This window comes from Meles meles, chromosome 7 (assembly GCF_922984935.1).
Source record: "Meles meles chromosome 7, mMelMel3.1 paternal haplotype, whole genome shotgun sequence".
NCBI lineage: Eukaryota > Metazoa > Chordata > Mammalia > Carnivora > Mustelidae > Meles > Meles meles.
In genome coordinates this window covers 7,160,508-7,183,749 of record NC_060072.1, presented here as the reverse complement: position 1 = coordinate 7,183,749, position 23,242 = coordinate 7,160,508, and the positions used below count along the sequence as shown (strand labels likewise).

The following is a 23,242-nucleotide window of genomic DNA, read 5'->3' as shown; positions in this document are numbered from 1 at the left end:
GAGCCTGCTTCCTCCTCTCTCTCTCTCTCTGCCTGCCTCTCTGCCTACTTATGATCTCAGTCTGTCAAATAAATAAATAAATAATCTTAAAAAAAAAAATACTATCCCCTTAGAGGGTAGGATTTCAACATATGAATTTGATATATATTGAACATTTGGCAAATATTCAGACCACAGCAGTGAATGAGTAACTGAAGAATCGTAAATGACTTCGCAGTGCCTTAAAAGGGTACTGCTTACCCCTATTACAAAGAAGAAACCAAGGCCCAAGGAGTTAGATGACTTGTGTGAGTCCACTGAGCCTAGGGCTAGGTACGTAGTAAACAAAACATTTGTGGTTCCTGCCCTCAAAGCACTCAAGTCCAGGGTGAATGGATACTAGCGTGATAATTTCTGGTTACAAACCATCATGAGAGCTGTAAAGGCAAAGTGTGGGGAGCCACGGGCCTCTGGAATAGGGAGGCCTAGTTTAGATTGGGCATCGGTGACCTTTCAAATGAGACCTGAAGATTGAGGAGTAGGCAGGGGCACGGTGTGCTGGTAAAGCTGCGTTTCCGACAGGGGAGGGATGTGCAAAGGCCCTGAGGCTAGGAGGAGCTCAGAGAGTGGGAGGGACCACGTGGAAGGGAGGCAGGGCCCTAGTGGGGCTAGAATAGTAGATAGAAGCCAGACCACCTTGCCCCTGGGGAGGAGCTGAGTCTTCATCAGAGGAGTGTTGGGAAGGCGTTGGAGGGGAAGAGTATTGATTCTGTTCATTAATTCAGAAGAGATATATTGAGGGCTCCTAGGCGCCCAGCATAGAGTTGACCAAGGCACTGGATAGGCAACAGAGGGCGAACTAGCCAGGGAGCCCCATCTTCATAGAACTTACAGCGCAACTGGGGGAGACAACAAACAAAAAGTGATCAGTGCCGTGGAGATGGTTGGCTGGGGAATGCTCGGGCAGTTGGGAGGGGTTGCAGTTTTAAACACTGAGCAAGGAAGGCCTCGATGAGAAGGAGACGCTGGAGCAAAGACCTGCAGATGAGGGATGTGCCTTGAGGAGGTCTGGGAGAGGAGGCAGAGGGATTGATGAGTGCAAAGGCCCTGAGGCAGGCATGTGCCCAGTGTGGGGGGACAATAGCCAGGAGGCCATGGTAGCTAGAGGCTGGGATGCAGGGCTCCTCTTTCCTCTCGCCAAAGGTGATAGGGAGGCAGGAAGTCATTTCAAGATGATCTTATTCGGAGTTCCTAGATATGAAGGTCTCCTGCGTCATTCCTGGAGCTGAAGAAATGGGGGCTCCCTTTTGCTGTTTTCTGCTGATAGTGTTATAACAGCGCCTTATAGGACTGTGTTGCGGTGACCCTGGTTGGGTATGTGATGGGATGTTCCTGCTTCTTTCCTTTCCCACAGTGACTGCCCTGGTTAAAGCCACATGCCACTTGGGCTAGCCTCCCCTTCCTGTACCCTCAAGATGAACTCTGACAGACAGGCCTCTAGGTCTCTCCCTAGTATAGGGACCCTCCGTGGTTATTCATAAAAGTGTCTGTTTAAAAGTAATCAACTCCGGATCCTCTTGCCTGGCATTCAGGCTCCCCAGCAGTCGAGTTCCGACATCCCTCTCTGGCCCCACCTCCTACTCACGCATTAGGCAGGGTACGTGTGTGCATTTCTGCCGGGCTCTGCGACAGGCTCCTCGGAGAGCAGGACGGTGGGTTCCTCCGTTCTGTGCCTCCACTCGGCACCCCTTTGGAGGCAGACAGGTCAGGTCTCTGCAAACCGGTGGAATGACCTAGAGGAAATGATTTGTCTTGGAGCTTTGGGTTCTCCTCTGTGGAACAGAGATGATTGTGCTCAGTTCCCGGGGTGCTTGTGTGGACGACCTGAAGGCAGGCAGGGAAGCCAGCAGCCAGTTACTTGCTATGTGGGTGTCCCTAGCAGGGAAAGGCAGGGACAGATGAGCCTAGCAAGACGGGCTGGAGGTGGGTGGCGGGCGGAAGGCCCGGGGAGCCCTAGACACGCTGGGCAGGGAGATGCACAGCTGTCCCTAGCGTCGTTCATCTGGCCTCTCCTTCCCGCCTCATGTGAGAGCAGCAGCTCTGATCCGGCGCGGCAGCAAACACACCGGAGACACCGAACTGGCCATCTCTGCCAAGCCGGGGCCAGGCTCCAGGGCGTGAGGAGTGTTCTGTGCGCGTGGGGGTCGGGAGTGCACAGGGCTGGGGCTGGGGTCCGGCCGACTCCCGAGTCCGAAGTCAGACAAGCCCTTTTCTGGCCCGGGAGTGGCAGCTTCCCCCGACATCTCCTCCTTGCACTTGGGGGTGGGGGTGGGGGAGGCCAACACCGCAGGGCGCCTGGAGCAAGGGTGGAGCTCACTGGGCAGTGAGGTGCCGGCCCAGCCTGGCAGGAGGCAGGACTCCGAGTCCGTCTTGCTGTTGTCAGCACTGCCGCGGGTCCGTGGGGTGGGATGGCGAGCAGGGAGGCTCCGGTCCTCCTGCCGCCCTCGGAGGGCACGCAGAGGACATGGGGTTCCCCGGGGGCCTGCCAGGGAAGGAGGACTTCGGCGGGACTGTGCAGGACTCAGAGAAGGGGAGGATGTGCCAGGATTGAGGAGTGACTCGGGCCACAGCCAGAGGGGGACACGAGGCAGGGGAGATGCAGCACGCGAGTCCATCCAGGCCAACCTCTGGACAGGCAGAAAGCACTTCCTAAGTTCTATGCAAATGTCAAGTGATTTCAAGCTTGCAACAGTTCTAGAAGGTGGGTGACTGTACGATCCTTAATCTACGGGTCAGGGAGCAGGCCCAGGGAGGGTGAGCAACTTGGCCAGGCCCCAGAGCAAGCTGCAGCCCAGCTTTCCCTCTAACAGCAGGTGCACGGGGTGGGGTGGGGGGGCAGTGGGATCCTACCTGGGCTCCTTCAGCCTGGGGCTGTGACTGGGGCAGGGGACACTGGTGATTCCGGGTTTGGCACTTTTGTCTTTGAGCTGCAAGCTGTCCATGCAGGGCACGGCGGGGTAAAAACCAACCACCGTCCCCGGGGTATGGACCCTATCCTGTGATGGGCAAGGAAACTGAGGCTCAGAGGTTATAGCTCTCTCCTCGCAGGGTACCCCTCCAGCAAGGGGCACATGTGAGGCTTGTCTAACCCCGCTCTCCCTGCCTCCTGGCTCCTGCCCGTCCGGCCCTGGGTTTCATTCCAGCAATAGCCACAGGGTGGGAGTGGGGCGGGCACCGTGGCCTTCCCGGCCCATGTCGGCCTGACCTCTGAGTCCTTCCTCTCCACAGGGAACTTCCAATGGATTGGGCTCCATAGATGACATCGAAACAGGTAGTGTGGGGCGCCTGGGTGGCTCAGAGGGTTAAGCCTCTGTCTTGGGCTCAGGTCATGGTCTCAGGGTCCTGGGATCAAGCCACATCGGGCTCTCTGCTTGACAGGGAGCCTGCTTCCCTTCCTCTCTCTCTGCCTGCCTCTCTGCCTGCTTGTGATCTCTCTCTCTCTGTCAAATAAATAAATAAAATCTTAAAAAAAAAAAAAAAGGAAACAGGTAGTGTCCCTGATCTGAAGGCACAGGGCAGGGACGGGTCCCCAGGGAGGGCTCAGCCTGAGGGCTGAGGGCTCCCTGCCCTAGCAACCCCCTGAAGCATGAAAATAAATAGCGGGTCTAGGAAACCACACTCCCTCTCAGGGAGGAGATGGTCGGGGGGTCGACCACATAGTAGGGCAGCGCTGATCTTGTGTCCCCTGCCCCAGGCCAGCCCCTCCCCCAACTGGGAGTCCCCTTCTCTTCCTCACTGGCTTCCAGGAAGAGTGACAAGTGTCCCTTAGAGAGGGCGTGACTTCTCCCCGGGTAGAATAGTCAGGCCCTGAGCCAGGTCCATTCGAGAGATAGCACAGGACCGAAGGCCCCTGTCCTGGTCTGCGGTGGCCTTCCTTCTGGCGACTGAGCCTCCAGCCCCCGAGTCAGGCCAGCGCAGGCAGGGCTCCTGACAAGAGCTCGGAAAGGAGGGAAGGTGCTGTGTGAGGACCCTGGAGCCCCAGAGCACCTCCCCCCACCGCCGAGCAGGAGCCCCTCTGGCTACTGACCACACCCTCCCATCCACAGACTGCTACGTGGACCTGCGAGGCTCCCCAGCCCCCCTCCCCTCTACCCCCACGATGCCACTGTTCCCTCATGTTCTGGACCTGCTGGCCCCCCTGGACAGCAGCAGCAGGGCCCTCCCTGGCACTGAGAGCCTGGACGACTTTTCTGACGGGGATGTCTTTGGGCCGGAGCTGGACACCCTCCTGGACTCACTGGTGAGCCGAGTCGCCGCCTTTCTGCGCCCCGGAGCCCCTCCCCCACCCCGGACCCCAGCATATTCATCCTCCTGCCCCACAAGCTGGGGGTGGGGGGTGTCCCATCTCCATGTCACAGTTGGAGAAACTGAAGCCTGAGGATGGAAAGGGACCTGCTTGGGATACAAACATGAAGCTCTATAGAACGCACAACCATGGGGCGCCTGGGGGGCTCAGATGGTTAAGCGTCTGCCCTCAGCTCAGGTCATGATCTCCAGGTCCTGGGATCGAGTCCCACATCAGGCTCCCGGCTCAGTGGGGAGCCTGCTTCTCCCTCTCCTTCTGCCTCTCCCCCTGCTTGTGCGTGCTCTCTCTCTCTCTCAAGTGAATAAATACAATCTTTAAAAAAAAAGAAAAAAGACTGCACAACCAGAGGGACCATGAAGATCCCTGGCTCCACTCGTGGGATGGGTCGGGGCTGAGGCACAGAGGGTTGGCCTGCCTAGGGGCTGTGGAGCCTGCCTCTGCCCAGGCCGGGGTGGTCAAGTTCTCCTCCAACCGCTCCTTCTGTTCCTCACCTCACAGTCCCTGGTCCAGGGTGGCCTGCCTGGCAGCGGTGTGCCCAGCGAGTTGCCCCAGCTGATACCCGTGTTCCCCGGTGGGACCCCTCTGCTGCCACCTGTAGTGGGCGGCTCCATTCCCGTCTCCAGCCCCCTGCCCCCGGCCTCCTTCGGCCTCGTCATGGACCCCTCCAAGAAGCTGGCCGCCTCTGTGCTGGACGCCCTTGACCCTCCAGGCTCGGCGCTGGACTCTCTCGACCTGCTGCCGTACTCGGATACGCGCTTGGATGCCCTCGACAGCTTTGGCTCGACCCGTGGTGCCCTGGACAAGCCCAACTCGTTTGTGGGTGAGGCCTGGGAGGGCACGGGCACCCACCCCCTTGGCAGTTTTCAAAGTACCACGGCATCTCCAGTCTCTGGGGGGCGGAGCTGGGATTACCACTCAGTTCAGCCGAGGGCCAGGCCCTCTGTCCCCATCGTGGTCCAAGGCCACCGCCTCTGAGTTGCCTTGTGTCCTGCAGTGTTCAGCCCAGTGTGGGGCTGAGGCCAGAGGGGCTGGGTGTCTTGTTCAAGGCCAGACAGCGGAGCTGGGTTAGGCCTGGACTCTGGACTTGCAGTATAGTGCTCTCTGGCCAGCCATCTGGGGCCCTGGGGTCGCCGGGCTGGCAGGATCCCACAGGGATGATCCTGAGGCTGGGGGAAGGGCTGCCAGGCCACAAGCTCCTTCAGCACCACTCCGAACGGGGCACCAAGGGCCCAGGGAGGAAGCAGATGTGTCCGGGCCCTCGCAGGACCGGCTTTCAGACACTCGGACCTGGCCCAGGCCACTCGTGGCTCAGGGGGATTGGCGAGGCCGCAGCAGCCAAAGGGAGACTTCCTCAAGTCGCTGATGGCTGAGGGAGGTCTTAAAGGAGATGGTCCTTGCTGTCGGGGGGGAGCAGGGGACACAGGCTTGCATGACCGAGGGACTGGCCGATGAGGAGAGTCGTCAGCAAGAGGGGAGGGTGGGTTGGGGGCCTTGAAGAGCTGAAGCTGGTGTCAGAAGCCCTTTGAGCCATGCTGAGAGCTTGGGCTTTCTTCCCGGGGCAGTGGGGGCCACGGCAGATGTAAGACAGGCTGCTTCTGCTCGGGCTGGGACACTGCTCTGTCCCTGGGCAGTGGCCCTGAGGGTAGGGTCCGGAGATCAGCGCAAACGGTAGAGGCTGTGTGGCCTGGGTGGTTTCGACAAGTTAGAAATGCCTACGAGAAAGTCCTCAGAGAATTTCTCATCCCTTCGGGGCAGGGCGGGTGACCCCTGTGTCTTCTTGCCCAGAGGAAACCAACTCACAGGACCATCGTCCCCCAAGTGGTACTCAGAAACCAGCCCCCTCGGTGAGTGCTTGGCGCAGATCTGTGACCAGGTACCCTGTGCCCTCTCGGGTGGAGGGGAAGTGGGTGTGGTTATCCAGGGGGAGGTGAGCCTTCCGCATGGGGTGGGGTCTTGCACCCCCCCCAAGGAGAGGCGCCCTCAGAATGGATGGGCCAGAGATGGCTTCTGCCTAGCCCTTCCAAACTGAGCTGCATGCTGGGAGGGTGAGCTGAGGGCACGGCCCAACCCTTGTCTGATAGAAGAGGACATTGAGGCTCAGGGCTTAAGTCACTTCTCCAGGGTTAGGAGTCCCTGTTCTCAGGACTCATCTCATTCTGTTTAGGAGAGCCCTTGGGCAGGTAGCAGGCAGCCTGCCCTCTGCCCTCTGGCCTCAGCCTAGACACTCGCTGTCTAGTAACCTAACCTCTCTGGGTCTTGCTTTTTCCCCATCTGCTGATGCCCTGGGGGCTTGGGAAGTAGAGGCTGGGAGTGGGGAGGGGATGTGCATAGGCCCCAGCTGGGGCCATTCCCGTTTCTCTGCTTTCATGTTAGGCTTTTGCTCAAGGGAAGGTTCTGGGCCAAGATTAGTGTCACCCACGCACTCCCTCAAGGCCAGTTCAATCCCAATGTTACAGATTCTAGGATCATGTTATAAGGAATTTCCTTATATAAAGAATTCCCTGGCCAGGAGGGTAGGAGAAAGGGGTGGGTCCTGGGCTGCAGTTCTGCTCTTGGGTAGGATGGGGGGGTGGGGTCATAGAGCCCCCCCAACCTCTGGTGCCCAGGCTGGCTTCGGTGGCTCCAGCCAGGGTCCGGTGCCCAAGACGGCCAACCTCCTGTCACAGCCCGAGCCCTCCATGCCCAACACCGCCTTGCTCATCAAGAACCCCTTGGCTGCCACCCATGAGTTCAAGCAAGCCTGCCAGCTCTGCTACCCCAAAACAGGTAATGTGACGCCTGCATAGTCCTCTGCCCCTCCGCCCGGAGATACTGGGAATGCAGAATAGCCTCCCGGGGTGACAGAGCCCTAGTGTACCAGTCAGAGGAAAGTGTGGGAAAACAGGAGCCCCCCTGTGTATTTTGAGCGGGTGGGGAGTTGGGGGAAGGTGTAGAACATGGGGTTCTGGGGCTTTCAAAATTGCCACAAAGGCTAGAGGAGCAGAAGCTGGGAGTCTCCCCAGCCTTTAGGCTGCTCCTTCACAAGCCCAGGACCAGAGCTGGGTTGTGCTGCCCTCACACAGGGGTCAGGGGCTGCTGCATCACAGCCTCCCACAGCCCAGAGGCTGCTGCCCGGCCGTGGAGTGGCGTCCAGCTGGCTGCGGCAGGAACACGTTAGCCCACACCTCGTGCCACGTCCGCTTCACCGTCCACTTCTCCCATGAGAGCATCTCCCTGGGTGGATACAAACCTGGCCTGGAACCCAGGAGGCAAAGGAGTCTGGGAAATGCAGTTCCTAGATTCCCAGCCCCCAAATCCAAGGGTGACAGAAGCCGTTCACAGTAGACGCCCAATGCTTGGAGACAGTTTTCAGCACACCCGGAATCTTAGAATTCTAGTCTGAGACTCATTTGCCAGAATCCCGGACGTTTTAGTGCAATATTATTTTGGGAGGCCAAGTTTAAAAGTCTTAGCAGTCTAGAATTCTCCATCTCAGGGGTATGAGTTGACAGGACCTCAGAGGCTGTCCAGTTGTTGTCCACACACTGCAGGACCTTCCCCTCTACCCCTGGCCACATGCCCGTCACCCCTGAGAGTCCTCCCAGGGCGCCATCTTGCTGGATGGCTGGGCCCGTGACAAAGTCCTTCCTCACACGGACCTCAGGCTGCCTCCCCAGTCCACACACCCGCGGCCTCTCACGCCCTGTGAACTACGCAGCTGGTGCTGGCCCAGCCAGGTCGCATGGGGTCCTCACGGGGCTATTTCCCCATTGTCAGTGGGAGGGAGGCCCTGGGTCAGAGACTTGGCTGGAGCAGAGCTGGGAGCGCAAATTCAAGCAGCGCCCTTCCAGGCAGGATGAGAAAGGGACGGGCCTGCCCACTGCCAGGTGCTGTCTTCCCCATCCCTTCTAGAGAAACACTGAGAAGTCTGGCTCCCTGGGGAGTCCGAGTGGTGATGCAAGGCGGGTAGGTGCCAGAAAGGGGTCCTTGGAGGGGGCCCCCTGTCTCTAGGGAGCACTTGGCGAGGAAAGGAGGCCCAGCTGATGGAGGTAGGTTTTTAGGCAAGGGTCCAAGTCCCACTGCTTGGGTCTGTCAGCTGTCACCCGCCAGCCCTCCACCTGAAATCCGTCTCTGTCCACGTGTCCCCGCAGGGCCCAAGGCAGGCGACTACACCTACCGCGAGGGCCTTGAACACAAGTGTAAGCGGGACGTCCTGCTCGGCCGGCTCCGGAGCTCCGAGGACCAGACCTGGAAGCGGATCCGGCCCCGGCCCACCAAGACCAGCTTTGTGGGCTCCTACTACCTGTGCAAAGGTGGGTGGGCTGTGCGGCCGGGGGCCTCGCTCCTCTCACGCCCAGCCTTGGCTCTGCCCTTCCCCACCGGTGGGCGGAGGAGGACATTCGTCCAGGAGTCATCCCACAGCAGAATGAGCATCTAGGCCCTGCCTCGACAGCTCCACAGACTGGGCGAGAACATTAGAGCTGTTCCATTCCAGCCAAAGCCCCGACTGAGTGTGAGGGCCAGGCGGTCCGTGGAGAGTCGCTGCGGTCACGGCTGCAGGGTCCCGAAGGGCTGTGGGAAGGATGTGGGGAGAAGCCACATAAAGCACATAGCACTGGTATATAGTAGAGTAAAGGGATTGATAAATATTAGCTTTTAAATGTTATTGTGTTGCCGTTGTCCCCGCTTCTGGCTCACGTCGACACGGCCGGTATTTAATGGACGTTTGTCGCATACCGCTTGCCGACTTCGATTCCCCAAGCAGGCGTCTTGGAGCAGTCGTCACGGCTCTCTACAAACAGTCATGACATTGCTGGGCGCTTTCAGCGTCGCCCTTCCGTACCCACCATCCCGCATCCTCACAACTCAGGGCTGGGAAGCTGAGGCTTCAGGAGGCTCTGCCTTTGTCCCTCAACCCAGCCGGAGGCGGTAGCCCCAGGCTCTCTGGACCAGCTCGCTGTCCTCCCAGCAGTATCTTAAGGACATGTCGCTTCTGGGCTTGAAGGCCTCAGGCAGCTCTCCCCTGGCCAGTGTAGATGAAGTCCATACTCTCTGAGGCTTACAAGTCCCCCGTCTGTAACCACTCCCCAAACACCCAGAACCCGGACTCCTTTGCACACTTGATCTTGATCTTGAACTTGATCAAGCGGCACCCGGATCTTGGGAAGCCGTTCCATACAGGGTTCCCCACCCGGTGCAGAGCTGGTTCGGGCACAGAGCAGCCAGTGGTGACCGTCTGTCCATTGGGTCCCTTGTCCTTGTGTGCCAGCAGCCTGGCAGAAGGGTGGGGCAGGGCAGACTTAGAGTGTGAGCAGGGGAGAGAAAGAAAAACCGTTTCCACCACCAGGAGAGGTCCTGGGGGCTCTGCGGGCTACCGTCCCGCCTGGCAGAACGTGTGTCCTGTTGCCTCTTTGCAGACATGATTAACAAGCAGGACTGTAAGTACGGGGATAACTGCACCTTCGCCTACCATCAGGAGGAGATCGACGTGTGGACAGAGGAGCGGAAGGGCACCCTCAACCGTGACCTTCTCTTTGACCCGCTGGGGGGCGTCAAGCGCGGCAGCCTCACCATCGCCAAGCTCCTTAAGGAGCACCAGGGCATCTTCACTTTCCTCTGTGAGGTACCCGCACCCCCGTCCCGCTTGCCTGCCACCCCACGGTCGATGGCACAGACAGCACTGGGGAGGGGCTCCCTGGAGTGTCAGTCCTGGCACCTGGCGGTTCGGGAGGCGTGACTTGAGAATCAGGAGGTCCTTGGACTGCCAGAGAGGCCCATAGGACCTTGTCTCGCTAAAGAAAAGAAAGAGAGTCCTGCCCGCTCTTTCCGGATGGCCATCAGAGGCCAGGGTGGGCACCAGGCGCTGTACTCGCCCTCCCCACACCTCCTTGTCCAGCTGTGCGGGCTCCGATGCCCAGCACGTCTCCCTGCCCACTTGCCTGCCTGTATCCAGGCCGTCCCTTCTCCCTGGAGCGCCCTCCCTGTGTTCCCATATCTTGGACGCTCTGAGGCCCAGCTCTGATCCCAGCGGCTCTGCCAAGTTGTCGTAAATGCCTTCCCCGGAGCTGCCACAGCGGACCCTGCCGGCCCCCGGCTTCCCTGCCTCATCAGAGCGTGATGAGGGCAGTGTCAGGGTCAGATCCCTCTCCACGTGGAGCCAGAGGTCCGGATCCGGGTTGCTGGCCGGGTTGGTGCCGGTCAGCCCAACCTTGACCCAGTGCACAGCCAGCCCTCCCCCCCCGCCCCGCAACTCTCAGAGCAGGTGGACTGACCGCTCCCTTCAGAGCTCCCGGCCAACAGCTGCATGTACTTTCCAAAGCATTTGCAGTTCTGTCGAGCCCTTTCTGAGCTTCCCAGTGCGCCTGTGGGACAGCAGGCAGGGTCACCCCAGTTTCCAGCTGAGGAAAGTCAGGCCCAGGGACCTAGAGTTACACCCTGCCCCAGGCATCTGGAGTGGTGGGACCGGAGAGTCACAGCCCAGGTTATCCAGGGGCCAGAGTCAGAGAGGCGGGGGCCACGGAGCCTGAGGTGCCCTTTCTCACTCCCCTGACTTAGAGCAGGGCTAGCAGGGACCCAGTCTGCCCCTCCCGGGGTGGCCGTGCTGGGTCCCAGCCCCTCTCCTCCCCGGGCAGATCTGCTTTGACAGTAAGCCCCGGATCATCAGCAAAGGCACCAAGGACTCCCCGTCGGTCTGCTCCAACCTGGCTGCCAAGCACAGCTTCTACAACAACAAGTGAGTGGGACCCACAGCCTGGGCCCGGGAGCAGGGGCCCACAGAGAGCCGGGGTGGTTCAGATCCCTGGGGAGCAACTGATGATCTAGGGTGCCAAGGCGAGGTGCAGAATTTAGGGCTCAGAGCCAGCATCTTACAGTCTCTGTTGTACTGATGGGGCTTGGAAGTAGCTCACTCAGTAGGCACGTGAGAGGCCACTTCTCTGACTCCCGTCCAGTGCCTTCCACTCTCGTGACATTGGCGGCAGACAGTGAGCAGGAGGAGGGTCTGGGTCAGGCCTGGCACCCTCCTTTGCTCCCTCTGACTCCCCTCGGCTCCGCCCCTACATGGATGACTGGAGCCCGGGGCCCTGAGTCAGACAAACCTGGGTCCCCTCCCAGCCTGGTCAATGCCTGTTTCTTGTCCTGTGGCCCTCGGTTTCCCTGTCTCTAAAGCTGATGATGATGCCAATCTTCTAGGGTTGCTGTGAGCATCGTTGAAATCCTGTCCCGCAAATCTAATATATTTGACTTGTGTTTTATCTCAACTACCAGACCGTTCCTTCTGTAGCTCAGGAGAGCACCCCTTCCCCCCAGCGGCTCAAAATACCCTATCATCTTTGTGTTCTCGCTGCGGTTCTGTGGGTTCCGTATTTTCCTTACTCCCCTCCAAATCTGGCTGGATTGCAGAATTATGGTTTGTGTGTGTATGTGTGTGTGTTTAAGATTTTATTTATTTATTTGACAGACAGATCACAAGTAGGCAGGGAGGCACGCAGAGAGAGAGAGGAAGGGAAGCAGGCTCCCTGCCGAGCAGAGAGCCCGTTGCAGGGCTCGATCCCAGGACCCTGGGATCATGACCTGAGCCAAAGGCAGAGGCTTTAACCCACTGAGCCACCCAGGTGCCCCGTGTGTGTCTTTTTTTTTTTTTAAGATTGATTGATTGAGGGGCGCCTGGGTGGCTCAGTGGATTAAGCCGCTGCCTTCGGCTCAGGTCATGATCTCAGGGTCCTGGGATCGAGCCCCGCGTCGGGCTCTCTGCTCTGCAGGGAGCCTGCTTCCTCCTCTCTCTCTGCCTGCCTCTCTGCCTACTTGTGATCTCTCTCTCTCTGTCAAATAAATAAATGAAATCTTTAAAAAAAAAAAAATTAAAAAAAAAAAGATTGATTGATTGATTTGAGAGAGCATGAGTGGGAGGGGCAAAGGCAAAGGGAGAGAGAGTGTCAAGCGGACTCCACGCTGGGCGGGAGCCCCACGCGGGACTCTGGCCCACGACCCCAAGATCACAACCTGCACAGTTACCTTTATGATTATGAAATACAAACTAAAGAGCAACAAGAAATAAAACTGCTGTCCCAGAGGAGGTACTGGAATACTGCTTCTCTGGTTCTGGGGCATCAGGCTGGGAACCTGCTCGTCTTCTGCCCCCACCCCCACCCCCCACCCCCGCCGCTGGCACTCCCGTCTCACAGCCTCCTAGCAGGTGGGATCTGTGGCCTCCCGCTGGCAGCGCCGCCTTGGAGCTGGCCCTGGATTGAGGCCAGGAAAGGAACACACTGCCACGACGGCCTGAGTGTAGGACCCCCACCTCTTGCCTACTGTGCTGTCCTGTTCTGGAAGCCTTTTAATAGGGCAGGAAGCCCCACCCCTTAGGCTGGCGCCGCCGCCGTACCTGGGACTGGAGGGAGAGGGGAGGGGGCTGCAGCCTGCATCGTGCCCCTCCCCCCGCCCTCTGCCTGCCAGGTGCCTGGTGCACATCGTCCGCTCCACCTCCCTCAAGTACTCCAAGATCCGCCAGTTCCAGGAGCATTTCCAGTTCGACGTGTGCCGCCACGAGGTGCGCTACGGCTGCCTGCGGGAAGACAGCTGCCACTTCGCCCACAGCTTCATCGAGCTCAAAGTCTGGCTGCTGCAGCAGTACTCAGGTGAGGGGGCTAGGCGGGGGGGCGGCCAGGGGGTAGGGGAGAGGCACAGAATTGGCCCGAGGGGAGATGGGCCAGCCCTGGGCAGGTGGCAGAGGGAGGTCACAAGGGGCAGTTACTTGGGGGGGGGAGGGGGGCTCTGCAGGAACTGTCCCCCCCCACCCCCCAGACATCAGGGAGGACACAGAGGACGCAAAGGCTCTGCTCTCAGGGAGCTTCCCACGCCAGAAAGGTCTTGGGTTTATCCCTAGCCGGGCGCTGCCAGGGGAACACACGTAGACAGGGAGAGGAGGCAGAGCCCCCATTGCCTGGTTGGTCACCAGTGGGTCACTTCCCCTCCCTGGGTCTCCATTTGCCAACCCCTGAGAACCGGTGATCGTACCCTCCACCTCATGGCGCCTGGGCGGCTCAGTGGTTACGGGTCTGCCTTCAGCTCAGGTCCTTGCTCTCCGGGAACATCTGCGATCTAGAAGTAAGGGCAAGGCAGGCCGTGTAACGAGTAGTATAAATCCCACGTTCCATCTGTTCTAGGACACAGGTTTCCTCCACTGTGTGCTGTCATGTAACTTAGCAGCACTGTTTTGGATGGAACATAAAATAACGGTGCATCTAACCATTGATGTCCTCTTAGAGTTGATGAAACAGGGTTATGTAATTTCAGACGTGCTCAGTGCTGAGAGGAAAGGAAAGCAAAGCAAAAGGCTGGAGGGGGGAGACTCAGGCTGGGGCATTTGGGATAAGATGGTCAGGGAGGGCATCCTGGGGAGGTGTTGTTTGAGCAAGGAAGGGTAGGGCGAGCATGCCAGGCAGAGGGAAGGGCAAGGCTGGAGACCTTGAGGCGGGAGCCAGCTTGGGACGGAAACACTGCCCGTGAGAGCGGAGCGGCTTAGTGCCTGGCGGGAAGAGGTTGGTAGGGACCCAAGTGTGTAAAAGTCTCTAGGTGGTGCATAGAGTCGGGATTGTTCTAAATAGGCAGGGTCTGGAGGGATTAGGGGGTGGAGGTATGTGATGGATCAATATTTTTTAAGTCGCTCTGGCTCCTGGGTGGAGAATAGAGGGGTGAGGGCGAACAGAGCGGGAGCAGGGAAGGCGTGGCCCTGGCCAGGGGGCAGTGGCAGTGGTGGAAGGAGCGATCCCCTTCTAGGGATGTGTTGATGGACCAGATATGAAATAGGAGACAAAGGATGGCATCAAGGTCACCGCAAGGTTTTTGAGCAGAGTAACTGGAAGGATGGGGTTGCTATGTTCTCAGAAGGGGAGGCTGTAGGAGGGCCAGGTTTGGGGAGAGGGGGCGTCCCATCAGGCTCAGTGTGGGACGTAGGGAGTTTGAGCTGCCTCTTGGACTTCAAGTGGAAATGTGGAGCAGGCAGCCGGATGGGGAAGTTTGGAAGTCACAGGTGAGGTCTGGGATGTATTTGGGACTCCTCAGCAAGAAAATGGGTGTCAAGTACGGTGCCTGGCCCAGAGTAACCCTCCAGTGACCAGCAGTCACCATGGAGCAATATTCATAGGACAAGGTCAAAAGGAAATCAGTCTGAGAAAGGGACTGGAGGAGATGGGAGAGGCTCCAAGCTGTGCCTCAGAGGCTGGGTTCCGCCATCAGCAATCGGACTAGGAAGGTCGGGACCACCAGGTTCGGGTGTCTGGCCCTTTGCTGACCTTCAGCGAAGAGCAGCAGCCCCTCAGCGAGCTAGTGAGCCAGGCTGGGCCAGGCGTGGAGCCCTGAGAACAGTGGGCTAGGGGCTGCCAAGCAGAAGTCAGGCCTGAGACCCTGCTGAAGGAGGGGGCTGAGTAGCCAGGGAGACCCTGGCATGAGGGCAGGGGAGTCACCGTGCCCTGCCGCAGGCCCAACACCTTTCTCCTGGGTGGAGATTTCCCCACTCTTGGCTGCCTGGATTCTCCTGCTCCCTGTGAGGACTTGGAGCAGGTCCTCCGTTTCCAACTGAACAAACAGGTCCAGAGAGGATGAGTGTTTTCCCTGCTCCCCATGTCTCTCCATGGCGGGGCCTGGCTGGGGAATGGGGCTCCTTGTGCCTGGGCCCGGTGGCACCCTGCCGATCCCCTGCTCTCTCCTCGCTGAGCTCCTTCACGGACGCCCGTGTCTGGTCCCGCTCTCCGCAGGCATGACCCACGAGGACATCGTCCAGGAATCCAAGAAGTACTGGCAGCAGATGGAAGGCCACGCCGGGAAGGCCAGCAGTGGCTTGGTGAGGCCCTGGGTTGGCGCTGGGGGTGGGATCCGGTCCCCGCGGGCCATTCTCCATCCCTGTAATGGAACCTCATTTCAGACTTACCCAGAAAATTATCAGAATGGTACAAAGAATTCCTGTGTACCCGTTTCTAGGTTCCCCAGAGAGGAACCCATTTTACCACATTCCACAATCGCTTCACCCTACGTGTGGTGTGTGTGTGTACATCCACACATCAACATTTGTGTGCAATTATATACATATCTTCTTCTGAACTGTTTGAGGGTGAGTTATAGACATGATACCATATCACCCCTAAATACTTTGGTGTCTGTTTCATAAAAATAAGGCCATGGTCTTACTTAATAACCACAGGACAATTAGCATCACAGAACTAACACTGGGATGATTTTTCAGATTATGGAGTCCTGTTAGTCAGGTTTTGTGAATCATCCCGAAATCCCAAGTGACACCGCATTCATTAGTTGTGTCTGTCTAGTCTCTCTCTCACTCTTTTTATTTTTTATTTTTTGAAGATTTTATTTATTTATTTGAGAAAGAGAGAGGGACAGAGAGTGCACAAGCGGGGAGGAGGGGCAGAGGGAGAAGGACAAGGGAGCCCGACTGGGGACTCGATCCCAGGACCCTGAGATCATGACCTGAGCCGAAGGCACATGCTTAACCGACTGAGCCACCCAGGCGCCCCCATCTCGTTTCTTTTCATCTAGAGCAGTCCCCCGGCCTCTCTCGTCCTGCACGGCATTGATGGTTTTGGAGAGCCGCTGTCTCGTATAAGGCTCACCCATTTGGGATTGTCTGATGGTTCCTCAAATCCCAGAGCTGGTGTTCTGTTCTCAGCTCAGTCCTCGGGAAGCCCATCACCACAGTGTGTCCCTTTGCTGGTGATTACTTGGTTAGACGCACCTGCCCTATAGAAGTTTCTCTGCTGTGAAGTTACGCTGTCCCCCTTCGTAATGCACAAGCGTCTTCTAGGGAGGGTCCCTGACACCCGTGTCAACATCCTGGTTTTCCTTCCCACGGGTCGTGTCACCCCCCCATCCGTCCCTGTCCTCACCTGCTCCTGAAGGAGTGAGCTGTGGTACTGTGGCGTTTGCAGGTGGGGAAACTGAGTCTCAGAGCATGCTAGAGACTAACCTGGGGGCACACTCAGTCGAGTAAATGCCTGGTTCTCTGACATCGCTCTGCTCCCCCCCCCCACCCGATTCCATTCCCACCACCCCTAAGGATGCCTCACCCATAAAATGGGGATCATAATCCTGCCTGGCGTGTCCCGCGGTGAGCATGAGGGTCACAGACACTGACCAGGCTGCAGCTTGCCGAGTCCCTGTGCTGCACTGGGCCCCGTGCTCTCCCCAATCCTCCTATCGTCCCCAAGAGATGGGGACCACTATAACCCTGGATTATAGCGGGGACAGGACGGGTGGTCTCGGGCCCAAGAGATAGTGTGGGGTGAGACCTCCGTGCCATCCACACATGAGGGACACCCCCTTCCCCAGGCCAGGCCCACCCACTGGTCACTTTGGGAGGAGGCTGGCCCCCTGGCCCCCACTGAGGCCAGCATGGGGGTGGGAGTGAACCAGGGAGCAGGGCAGGCTGGCCCGCAGGGCTGCGTGGTCCCCTGGGAACATCTACCTCTCTCTCTCTCTCTCTCTCTCTACCCCCCTAGCCTGTCTTTCTGCTCCTTTTTCTTTCTCTTCCCGCTCTCTGCTTGCTCCCTCCTCTGTCCCTTCCTGTGCTGTCCTTTTCTCCCTTCCCCCCTCTCTGCCATGTGGTTTGGTTTTTGTTCCTGGCCAGGATCCCGGCTGAAAAGCAGTGAGGGGCTTGGCTTGGACCTCCAGTGTTCCCTTCCGAGAGGACTGAGCCCTCACTACCTCTCACCCCTTCCTCCTCCTCACAGCTGCCGCCAGGGTCCCCAGGTGTCCCGACAGCCTTCCACCCCCTCTTGCTGCCAGGGGCCCCTCCCAGCCCACCCAAGACGCCCCCCTTGGGCCTAGCTCTGGAGCAGGGCTTCTGTGCCAGGCTTGGCCACGACCAGGGCGTGCGGCGTCTTGTTTGCTTGCCATCAGAGGGTGGGGCCGGCAGCCCTGCGAGGCCTGTGAGCCCGGGTAGAAGCTGCTCGGGCCCCGTGCCCATGGCTCTGCAGCTGTGCCGTCCCACAGAGAGGCGCGAGCACCTGCCTCTCGCCAGGTTCCTGTCCTCAGGCCACTGACCCGGGAGTGACTTAGCAGCCTCCCCGAGCTTCGCTTCTATCCGGTCACACCCACCCTCCACCCCGACCAGGGCTGCAGCAAGGAGCCGCTGAGGCTGTAGCGTTGTGAAAAGGGAAGTTCAGTGAACCGGCAAGGCTGTCCATGAGGCCATCCCCACTTACCTCATCTGTGAAATGGACTATGCCAGGCACACAGGGGGCTCCCGTGGTGGGGGACGTGTGTCCTCCTCCAGCCTGCGGGGAGGAGAGCTGCCTGGAGGCGTGACCCCACACCTGCGGTTCCAGGTCACAGGAGAGGCAGTAGGTTCGCCAACATAGCTGCGTGAGGGGGTCGAAGGGGGCAGAAGCCAAGCCTGCTTGGGCATTTTTCCCACCTTTCACCCCCACCCCATCCCGGGGTACAGGAGAGTAGGCCGTCCTGCCTGCCAACGAGAGGCTAGAGAAGAAGGTGGGCAATGAACATGGTGGGGCCCGAGGGGGTCCAGCGCTGCCCGGAAGTCTGGGCCACCCCAAGGCAGGCTCCTGTGTGAGTGGCTTCCCGCCCGGGCCCTGCTGTCCCCCAGGCCCGGGCCTCATGCCAAGCTGAGCTGACCAGCACGAGGCAGTTTAGGTCGTGCGGGAGCTGCTAGGATGGGCAGCTAGCGCTCCAGGGAAGGCTTCCTGGAGGAGGTGGGGCTCGAGCTGGCTTTTGAAAGTTTCCAAAATCGGCCTGAAGACGTCCAGAGGAAGGGCATTCCGGGCGGAGGGAACAGCACGTGCAGAAACATGCCAGGCGCAGGGAGATGCCAACAGCTCCAAAGAGCAGACCCAGGGGACGAGCCAGGCAAGGCAGAGAGTGGTCGCGGGAACCAGGGGTCCCGTCCCAGGCCTGGCTCCCACACTGAGGCCGGGGGTGGGGTGGGGTGGGGTGGTGCCTAGCGTGGGGAGGTTACTTCCCTCTGGGAAGTGGTGCTGGGCTGGCTTATTCTAAGGCTCCGGGTGGAGGCCACCTACGGGACAGACCCCAGGCGTGGATGACTCCCAGCCCTTTTCCCCCACAGGGTGCCCCTCGGACACACGGGCCCAGCACCTTTGACCTGCAGATGAAGTTTGTGTGTGGCCAGTGCTGGAGGAATGGGCAGGTGGTGGAGCCTGACAAAGACCTCAAGTACTGCAGTGCCAAGGCCCGGCACTGGTGAGCCGGCGGGGGGGCTGGGGGGCCACCGGTGAGCCGGGCGGGGGCGGGGCCTGAGGGGCGCCGGTGAGCTGGGTGGGGGGGGGGTGCCCAGCAGAGCTGCACAAGGGAGGAGGCCAGGGCTGTCCCCCAGGCCTCCCCACAAGCCCCCCTCTGTCCTGCAGCTGGACCAAGGAGCGGCGGGTCCTTCTGGTGATGTCGAAGGCCAAGAGGAAATGGGTGTCCGTGAGGCCGCTGCCTTCCATTCGCAACTTCCCACAGCAATACGATGTGAGCGCCCGGAGCGGGGAGCAGGGTGGTGGAGGGAGCTCAGGTGTGGGGGCCCCAGGAGGGCCTGCCTGCCGCCCGGGGCTGCGCAGACGGCGGCAGGACTCAGCCGGCTCTCCCCGCCTTGCAGCTCTGCATCCACGCGCAGAACGGCCGCAAGTGCCAGTACGTGGGGAACTGCTCCTTCGCACACAGCCCGGAGGAGAGGGACATGTGGACGTTCATGAAGGAGAACAAGAGTGAGGGCAAGAGGGGCGCCTGGGTGGCTCAGTGGGTTAAGCTTCTGCCTTCAGCTCGGGTCATGATCTCAAGGTCCTGGGATCGAGCCCCGCATTGGTCTCTCTGCTTAGCGGGGAGCCTGCTTCCCTCTCTCTCCCTCTGCCTGCCTCTTGTGATCTCTGTCTGTCAAATAAATAAAAAACCTAAAAAAAAAGAAAAAAAAAAAAGGCGTGAGGGCAAGAGTGGGCCCAGTGCCCCCGCGGTGCCAGACCCTCTCCTCAGCAGGCCCAGGAGCACCTGCTCCCTCTCCCTTTGCCACCCCAGACCGTACCCTCTCTGCGTCTTCTCTTGCTGACCGGGCACCCCAACAGCAAGGCCTGGGGTGCCCCCAGCTCGCAGGTCCAGAGGTGGGGGGGATCGGGGCAGAATGGAGGGAGGGTCCCCTCCCACCGAGCACCTCTCTTCCCCTCCAGTCCTGGACATGCAGCAGACCTATGACATGTGGCTGAAGAAACACAACCCAGGGAAGCCGGGGGAAGGGACCCCAATCAGCTCTCGGGAAGGGGAGAAGCAGATCCAGATGCCCACAGACTACGCTGACATCATGGTAACGGCCTGCTTTGGCCCGGGTCTGAGGCTGATCGGGCAGGGCGTGGGGCGGGCCCGGCGTCCCTGCGGAGGTGGGGGGTGAGCAGGCCGGGCCGGGGGGCAGGGAGTGGGCACCCATGCGGCTGTGCCCCCAGATGGGCTACCACTGCTGGCTCTGCGGCAAGAACAGCAACAGCAAGAAGCAGTGGCAGCAGCACATCCAGTCCGAGAAGCACAAGGAGAAGGTCTTCACCTCCGACAGCGACGCCAGCGGCTGGGCCTACCGCTTCCCCATGGGGGAGTTCCGGCTCTGCGACAGGTGCTCCCGGGGCGGCCGCGGCCACGGGGCGGGCTCGGCGGGACCTGGCGGGCAGCGGGGTAGACCTGAGATGAGCCTGCGTCCAGCCCTGGCTCTCCCTGGCCTGGAGATAGCAGCGCGCAGAGGGGGGTGTCCCTCGAGGGGACAGCTGCTCCTGGGTGTGCGAGCGTGGGGGCGGGGCGGGGCGGGCTCGAACTGCCAGACACACACACACACACACACACACACACACACACACCCCACCCCACCCCCCGCCAGGAGCCCTGGGGCAGATCCCAGAGGGGGCTGGGACGGGCCAGCTTTCCTCAGGACCCAGGCGCCCAGGGAGAGGCTTGTCTTCGGGGGAGGTTAAGCCGAGGGTCCACGGCTGGTGGTGGAGAGGGTGCGGGGCTTGGACAGTGAGCCTCCTGCTGCCCACAGGCTCCAGAAGGGCAAGGCCTGCCCAGATGGGGACAAGTGCCGCTGCGCTCACGGGCAGGAGGAGCTCACCGAGTGGCTGGACCGGCGTGAGGTGCTGAAGCAGAAGCTGGCCAAGGCCCGCAAGGATATGCTTCTGTGCCCACGGGACGACGACTTTGGCAAATATAACTTCCTGCTGCAAGAGGATGGGAACACCGCCGGTGCCGCCCCGGAAGCCCCTGTGGCCGCCGCTGTCACCGGGGAGTAGGGCCAGCGCTGGGCCCTCGGGTCCAGGGTCAGTCCTAGGGTCAGGGGCAGGGGTGGGGACAGAGGGCCTGATAGGAGGGCCAGGACAGGCTAGGGCTGGGGGTGGGGGGCCGCCCTCCTCAGGCAGCCCCCGGCCCCCTGGGGCCCTGTCCATCCTCTCTGCCCCCACCACCTGTGTGCATACCCAGGTGCACGTGCTGCAGCCCTAAGCGGTCCCAGGGTCTTCATCCTGCTGGAACCCCGGGCAGATACCCCCCAACCCCCGGCTCTTCTGGTTGGGGAGGGAGGGGCCTGGCCGACCCCTCCAGCTTCAGCCTACAGCTTTAACTTCTGTCTGGTCCTAAAGGGGGCCCAAAGCTCAGGGCTGGGGAGCCTGGGGTCCCCACTTGAATCTGCAGCGGGAGGGTCCTTCTCCCTGCCCCACCCAACCCCCCTCCTCACCTCCCCTGGAGGGGAGGGCAGATCAGGACACAACCGAGGGCTGGAGGCCCCAATTAGCTTTAAAATGCAGCCCCAGGATGGAGCTGGGAACACAATACAGGTCGCTTGCCCTCTGGGGCCTCAGTTTCCCCTGTGGTTAGAAGAGTGGGAGGGGCTGGGCTTGATGATCTCTGGAGCTTCTCCAGTCAGGCCACCAGCCCAGCCCTCCTCCTGTGGGCCACGGAATGTGGACTGTAGGTGCTCAGAGTCCTTGGAGGTGACGCAGCCCAAAAGCCCTTACTGCAGAGAGGGAGACTAAGACCTGGGAAGGACGGGTGATCTGCCAGGCTCTCCAGCCCAGGGCACGAGGTAGAGCCTGGAGGCGAACTGTAGTCGAAAGGTTAAAGACCAGATGTCTGCCGGACCCTCCAGGCTCTGGGCAGGTCCATGACAGTCTCCGAATCAGTGTGGCATTGGGTCCCAGGCGGCGCCCCCCTGTGGGCTGAGGAAGGGAGGCTTAGGGGGCTGGTCATGTCAGCACCCTGCAGAGGGACTGTCCCCTCCTTAGGATGGTGGTAGGGAGTGTAGCAGCAGGTTACTTCCCACGCCCACTCGGGGTACTGGTAACGGGCTGGGCACCCATGGACGCACCTTCTGCAGGATGACCTGGAAGGAAGGGGAAGTGTGGGGGTCAGGGAACACGGAGAGAAGGGAGATGACGCTGGGCACCCAGCATGGCCCTCTCCCTCCTCTCCCCAGACCTAGACGTACAGTTGTGCCTGTCTGTCCTAGCCTTCCCTGATTCCCTGCCCCGCCAGCTGCCTGGGACCTCAGCCGACCCCCAGCCCCTGCCCCTAGCCACTAAGCCCTGTCCCATCCGTCTCGTCTGACTTGTCTGCGTGCACCCCTTCCTCTGCATCCCACTCCCCATGGGCAGACCCAGCCTCTCCTGGTTCCCAAGGACCAAGACATTCCAGATTGTCCCACGCGGTTGGCACAAAGAGTGGGGCCCCCCCGGAAGGAACCGGGGACCACAGCTGGAGTCAAGGGTGGGGGTTAGACGGAATGGAATGCCCCTCATTTCTCCTCGAGCAAGGATCGATAGTGAGCGATGATGTGATTCCGGGCACCCGGGCACAGAGAACCCTGTTCCTCTTGCCGTCACTGCCCAGCCTTCCCCAGTAACCAGTAAAGGCATGCACCCTTTCCTCTCCCTGCCCCCTTCCCCCAGCGGGCCGGCACCCCGGTGCAGGCAGTGTGACTGGAGGGGAGGAAAGACCACACCCAAGGTGAGGGCCGTGGCCGTGAATGTCGATGACACTTGTTTTCCCTGATTGTGGTGTTGCAGTCTGTTGTCACCAGCCTCGTTTTTAGTGTGTATATATGTGGCCCCGTGATGCATATATACACAGGTATTAAATATATCGCTCTATATAATATTATATATGTGTGTGGTATCCAACGAATGACTTCTAATGAGGGCTAAAGATAAAGAATTTGGCCAGAAAATGCAGCCATCCTGGTGTAATTAAGAGGGGTTTTTCAGATGCAGGGACTTAGAGCCGTGGGTTGGAGGGGGGTTTGGCAGCGGGGGTGGGAGGGGCCCCGCCTGGGCCTGGTTTCCAGACCATTCTGGCCTTGCTGGGAGAGAGCAGTGGTGCTCCAGGAAAGGAAATGATTGGTATTTGTCTCCCGTCCGGAAGAATAGGATTAGAGTCCAGATTTTTCTTCTTCGACCTGTTATCCATCCAGGGGCCCTTGGGATCTGGGGCTCCCTGGCCTGGCCAGAGATGGATTCCCCACCCCCCGCCCCCGGGTTGGGGAGAGAGCAAGAGGCAGGGAGTGTGGTGGACAGGAGTCCACTTTGAATGATGAAGGTGATTATTTCAGTCGTGACCCCGACTGGGAGGCTTGGAGAGTTGAATCAGGGGCCTGTGCCCACTGCCAGCAGGCAGACGAGACTTCGAACATGGTGGGGTGGGGGGCAGGTGCCCCGACGTGAGTGTCCCTTTGGGGTAGGGGAAAAGAGGGATGCTGCATTTCTCAGCTGGGCAGTAATCAATTTAATGGTCCTTTTAAAATGTCTGTGTATTAAAAATTTAAGAATACCACACTTTAATATTAAATATTCATAAGGTCTAGTATCTTGATAATAATGTAGATGTTTTAATAACAATTTTTGTCCTTCTTAAAATAAAATGAAAGAAACTTGA

General features: G+C 59.6%; 1 protein-coding gene across 4 annotated transcripts in view; it reads left to right on the top strand.

Annotated features, from left to right (window-relative positions):
• Nucleotides 1–23,242, top strand: part of ZC3H7B (zinc finger CCCH-type containing 7B) — a 58,565-nt gene extending 35,323 nt beyond the window's left edge. The window contains exons 8-23 of one of the 4 annotated variants that reach the window (XM_046011024.1): nucleotides 3,268–3,310; nucleotides 4,086–4,279; nucleotides 4,844–5,165; nucleotides 6,101–6,189; nucleotides 6,952–7,111; nucleotides 8,476–8,637; nucleotides 9,742–9,947; nucleotides 10,957–11,057; nucleotides 12,779–12,960; nucleotides 15,079–15,164; nucleotides 18,417–18,550; nucleotides 18,715–18,820; nucleotides 18,948–19,056; nucleotides 19,510–19,643; nucleotides 19,780–19,943; nucleotides 20,364–23,242. In XM_046011024.1, the coding sequence (XP_045866980.1) occupies nucleotides 3,268–3,310; nucleotides 4,086–4,279; nucleotides 4,844–5,165; nucleotides 6,101–6,189; nucleotides 6,952–7,111; nucleotides 8,476–8,637; nucleotides 9,742–9,947; nucleotides 10,957–11,057; nucleotides 12,779–12,960; nucleotides 15,079–15,164; nucleotides 18,417–18,550; nucleotides 18,715–18,820; nucleotides 18,948–19,056; nucleotides 19,510–19,643; nucleotides 19,780–19,943; nucleotides 20,364–20,610 (2,439 nt within the window). In that variant the 3' untranslated portion in view covers nucleotides 20,611–23,242. The remainder of the gene's footprint in view (nucleotides 1–3,267; nucleotides 3,311–4,085; nucleotides 4,280–4,843; nucleotides 5,166–6,100; nucleotides 6,190–6,951; nucleotides 7,112–8,475; nucleotides 8,638–9,741; nucleotides 9,948–10,956; nucleotides 11,058–12,778; nucleotides 12,961–15,078; nucleotides 15,165–18,416; nucleotides 18,551–18,714; nucleotides 18,821–18,947; nucleotides 19,057–19,509; nucleotides 19,644–19,779; nucleotides 19,944–20,363) is intronic. The other 3 variants (XM_046011025.1, XM_046011026.1, XM_046011028.1) reach the window with 3 other exon arrangements.